Source organism: Mus pahari, chromosome 13 (genome assembly GCF_900095145.1).
Source record: "Mus pahari chromosome 13, PAHARI_EIJ_v1.1, whole genome shotgun sequence".
NCBI lineage: Eukaryota > Metazoa > Chordata > Mammalia > Rodentia > Muridae > Mus > Mus pahari.
This window is the reverse complement of record NC_034602.1, coordinates 30,881,516-30,886,667: the sequence shown is the minus strand read 5'-3', so window position 1 is coordinate 30,886,667 and position 5,152 is coordinate 30,881,516. Positions and strand designations below refer to the sequence as shown.

At 46.4% G+C, this 5,152-nt stretch overlaps 1 protein-coding gene across 5 annotated transcripts in view; it reads left to right on the top strand.

Moving 5' to 3' along the window:
* Positions 1–5,152, top strand: part of Stk32b (serine/threonine kinase 32B) — a 242,841-nt gene that overhangs the window by 165,589 nt on the left and 72,100 nt on the right. For all 5 annotated transcript variants that reach the window (XM_021210566.1, XM_029545413.1, XM_029545412.1 and 2 more), the window contains exon 4: positions 2,483–2,656. In XM_021210566.1, the coding sequence (XP_021066225.1) occupies positions 2,483–2,656 (174 nt within the window). The remainder of the gene's footprint in view (positions 1–2,482; positions 2,657–5,152) is intronic.

Genomic DNA, 5,152 nt, shown 5'->3' with positions numbered 1-5,152 from the left:
TTTTGTTGAGTTGTGAATTTCAGAAGCTCCTTATAAGAACAAAGTGGGAAATCAATATATCTAAAAGTAATCATAATAAAATAGGAATTATGACAATGGCTTAGTAAAATTACTCATCGTATAGACAGGAGAACCTGAGTTCTGTCCCCAGAAACAATGTAAAAAAGCCAGGTATGGTGGTACATACTCACAATCTCAGCACCGGGAAGTGAAGCGTGGTAACCTTCAGGACCTGCTGGCCAGTCAGTCTGGCCTAATCACTGATCTTCAAGATGATGAGAGGCACTGTCTCAAAAGGGAGATAGTACCTCAGCAGCAACATCCAAGGTTAACCTCTCCTTTTCATATGTGTGCACACATGCACACAAGCACCTGCACACACGTGTGGGCGCACATAGACACACACAACAACAAGCACTGTATTCTTCACACTGGCCTATTCAGCAGCCAGGCTAGGGTTAATTATGTCCTCACACCTCCCAGCAAACTTTGTGCTTGGAGGAGAAGCTAATTATCCAAACTTCTCAGAAGGTCTGTGTCACTGTGTGAGAGCACACACTCTCTTTCTCTCATCCAGCATCTCTGTCATTTCCATGACAATATACAGCATTGTAGTGAGGGCATAATTATCATTCTAGTGCAAGGAGGAGCTGGAAGGACAGTGACACTGATCCATAGAAGAGCACAAAAGCAGAGAGTGATGGAAGGTTGCTTGCTCTCTGTTCTCAGCAATAACTTTGAGTCTCCTTGGGAAAGCAGGGTCTGTGGCCTGGAGCAAAATACAGATCTGTAGCGAGGAACAGGCCAGCTTGAATGATTGCTTAAATGATGTTCTCTTTGCGTTTTGGTTGTCTCCTTTAGAATTCATCCCAGTATGCAAGTTTCTCCCTGAAACCTAGCATCACTTCCCCCAAAGGATCCTGGCAGAATCTTTAATAAGATCCCCCTTGACAGTCCTGCAGTGAGTGGAGAGCACAGGGTATGGGACACACTGGCTATCAATATGATGTTCCATGGTCCGTCACCTACCAGAATGCAAACTGAGCATCCATAGGAGGCATGTTACAGGGGTCCTCTTAAGGCCTTCCACACTGCATCAGATTCACACACACACACACACACACACACACACACACACACACACACACAGGTGGCTCTTTCAGTTCTGCTTGGTGTGAACATGTTCTCAATACTCTTGTGTTGGAGTTTTAATTCTCAGCCTTATGTGGATGGCATTCACAAGCTCAGCCACTGGGAAGTAATTAAAGGTTAAACGAGGCTGTGGGTACAGCTCCTGTGATGGCATCAGTGGTTTATAAGAAGAGAGAGAGTGACAGCTGTCAGATAGCTCTGCATGGTACAGGGTGATCTGTCATGCCTGATGTTATGAGGCCACCTCTTGAGATCCTTGTGGATTCTCACGTATGTGCTGGCTCTTCTATCCTGGCATTTAAAAATGAGTTCAAGTTTTCTCTTGTTTCAAAGACAAAAAATAAAAATTAAATTAAATTAAATAATTAAATAGCACACTAAGATCTAAAGTCTTAAAAACAGTAAGGTATTTCCGGCTCATGTTCTATAACCAGCCTGGCCTCACTGAGCAGTTCTCCTGTTTTCTCTGGGGTTATCTAGAACAGCCTCAGGTGCATGGTAGTTCACAAAGGGCTGACCTTGATCTTAGCCATCCATGGGAGCTTGATTATAACCACTGGCTAGTGAATATTGGGTTAGAATCTGGCCAGATTCCAAGAGCTAGGAGAGCAAAAATTGTCAGTTATCTTAAATGCCCAGACTTGGGTGTCATAGAGCATCACTGTGCTCACAGATGATGGGAATGAATTTCCTGTGGAGAGCAGCAGCGTGTGCAGAGGGTAAGGGGATTGCTGGGGAGAAGGAAGTGTCTCCAGAACTACGGACTACAAATAGCATGTGTTAGTCAGCTACCCATTGCTGTGACAAAATACCTGAGCTAATCAACTTTAAAAGAAGAAAGGTTTGTGTTGGCTCAGACTTTAAGAGATTTCACTCTGTGATTGCAAGGTCATCTTAATAACATAGCATCCTTCCTTTAGACACTACTTCCTAAACTTCCATCACCTTCCAATCATGCCATAGGCCTGTCACCAAGCCTCCAAAACACAGGTCTTTGGGGACCCTCTCAGAAACATGCTGTAACAACATGGGGTTAAAGCATGAGCTAAAAAACCATGAGCATCCAGCCAGTTAGGAGGCTGTTTACCTGACAGTAAACAGATTGAGGTTGGGACCCAAACTTGCCTTAATGTAAGAAATAGAGTGACCCCACAGTGCAAAGGCAGAATGGGATCAGAAAGCCTTCTGCCTCTCACCTCCCACAGCGTGCTGCTATAGGCAACATCAGCATCCCTCTGGGTCCCATTCCATCTGACTGTAAAATGGAGTGTTAGCTCTGAGGACACTAGAGATGTTTCCCCCCCTAACCCGTGTCCTTCTGCATCCCTAGGTACTCCTTCCAGGATGAGGAGGACATGTTCATGGTGGTGGACCTGCTGCTGGGTGGGGACCTGCGCTACCACCTACAGCAGAATGTGCACTTCACAGAGGGGACCGTGAAGCTGTACATCTGTGAGCTGGCCCTGGCTCTGGAGTACTTGCAGAGGTACCACATCATCCACAGGTAATCCTGCCAGTCGGAGACAGGGACGGTGACAGGTGGCAGATGGCTGGTGAAAGGTGCAGTGGGGTCGTGGCAGAAAAGAAGCTACAGTGCAATGGGGACAACAGAATGCTGACCAGCTTTGATACCGACTTCACATTCTCAGCAGAGGGCCGACGACCATGTTGCCTGAATGGAGATGGACAACAACAGCTGCCTGTCCATTCTGTAGTATTGATAGCGTACAGGGCTGGCACTTGGGCTTAGCTTCTCTATTCAAAGATGTTTGGGGTGACTTCAAATGGTGTGACTGAGCCTGGAGGAGAGATTGTGACATCAGGGGTTGTCTGGGATACCATAGAATCTAGCTATGAGTCCTTAAACCCCTCTTGTTCCATATCAGCTCCCCAAAGAGTCACCTGTCAGATACCCATGTAGGAAGACCTTCTACGTGAGCATCAAGCTAGGAGTGAACAGGCTCCAGAAACATCAGATCAGCAGGGATGGAGCATTGCCCTTCTTGTTTGTTGGGAGTGATGAGTTCAGTCGTTCCTTCTGTCCTTTGAAGCCAACGCTGTGCTCAGCGCGGTGCTTGGCAGTCAGCGCTGGTCTTGGGCTTTAGGAAAATGACAGTTGTGCTCTGTTGGGCACCTTGATCCGCTGCCCCACAATGAAGTGAGTACCTTAATCTTCGGGCTTGTGCCCAGCAGCACCACAATGAGGAAGTGAGCTTGCCTGCAGAAGCAGCAGCTCCAGCAGGGCCTCTGGAGAATAATGGTGGGGTTCATGATATCTTCTTATGGACCACAGGGAGGAACTGGGGGTGAGTGGGCTTTACATGTGGTCACCCACGGTCGCACTGTGTCCTTATCATCCTCTTCTAACTTAGATAGTTTTAGAAAAACCTGGAAAGGGCAAGATCTTGGACTTCTTGGTCACAAAGGCAAATTAAACACACCTCCCACCCTACCCCACTCCACCCCACCCCATCCCACAGAAACCCCACCCCTACCCTCAGTCACACACACTTCTCTACATGTTCTCCCTTTTAAAATCTGTTAAATGACAGGAAAGGTTGATGTTGTTGTCGTTGTTGTTGTTGTTATTGTTTTAAAGTTCATAACAATGGAGAAAACTGAAGGAGACCATCCCAAGGCACTAGAGAGCCAGGAAGATGTGACATAGGACAACACATATAAAAATTAAGCCTTGATTCTCAGGGAATCGAAATTGCTAGACACTACAAAAGCCCCCTAAAGGCTCAGCCATCCCCAGAAATCCCTGTGGAAGGAAGGATGGGAAGAGTCAAAAGTGGCTAAAACAAGAGGCAGTGACTGATAACCCCCAGGAAGGGTTGAGGAGCAGGTCATCTTGAGGTCTCACAGTGTCTCCCACTCCAGGCCAGTCAGCAAACAGGAGAGTAGCACAGAAGGACTGTGCTGATGCACACAGCCCTAGCAGGTGCCATCCTCCCATACATAGGTCACCTAGATGTCACCAAATGCTGAGAGAATTCGGCCTGTCAGCTGGCTGTGGCTGGGCATTCATCCTTGAAGCAGGCAACCCCCACTGACTTCAGAGGAAATGGATTCAGCCGAGAGGAGATTGTAACCTCAGAGGTTTCCTGGGACACCTTAGACTCTCTCTTAGGGTCCCCACCCATCCTTATCAGTTCCCAGCTGGATCATAACAAGGAAGGACTATCAGATGTGGGGGGGAAATCTTCCCATGTTACAATCTGGACATCAGACGGGAGGCAAGCAAGATGGCTGAGTTGATAAAGGTGCCTGCAGCTAAGCCTGACAGTGGACTCAATTCTCAGGACCCACGTGGTGTAAGGAGAAAACCAACTCCCACGGGCCACATACACACACACACATACACACACACACACACACAAACATACACACAAACACACCACACACACACAAACACAAACACACACAAACACACACATATACACACAAATACACACACAAACACAAACACACACACAAACACAAACACACACACACACAAGAATAAATATCATTTAAAAGAAAATTAAACAACACTCAAATAGGGGGAAAGTTAGGAATGAACAGTAGGTCCAAAACCATCAAAATAACTATAACCAGTATCCTAAAGAATAGATTTTATCCATGTGTACTTTGTAAAATTCAGAAGTATTTAGTAAGGACTTTGGAATGGAGGTGGTGAGAAATTCACTTTTTAAAACTCAGTGATAAAAAAGTAAGCCAGTTCTTTAAGGATCGCCTAGGCTCATCATTCACAGGCACTCCAGCTTAATGTGTGCTCATTTTGCATTTGATGCCTCATCAGAATTACCTGAAAAGAGAGCTAACCAAAATACAGCACTCCTTTGAGGGCTGGTAGGACAACCTGGTGGGTAGGGTACTTGCTACTGGGCCTGATGATCTGATTCAATCACCAGGACCCCCCAGGGAAAAGGAGAGAATCAACTCCTGGAAGTTCTCTCTCTCTCTCTCTCTCTCTCTCTCTCTCTCTCTCTCTCTC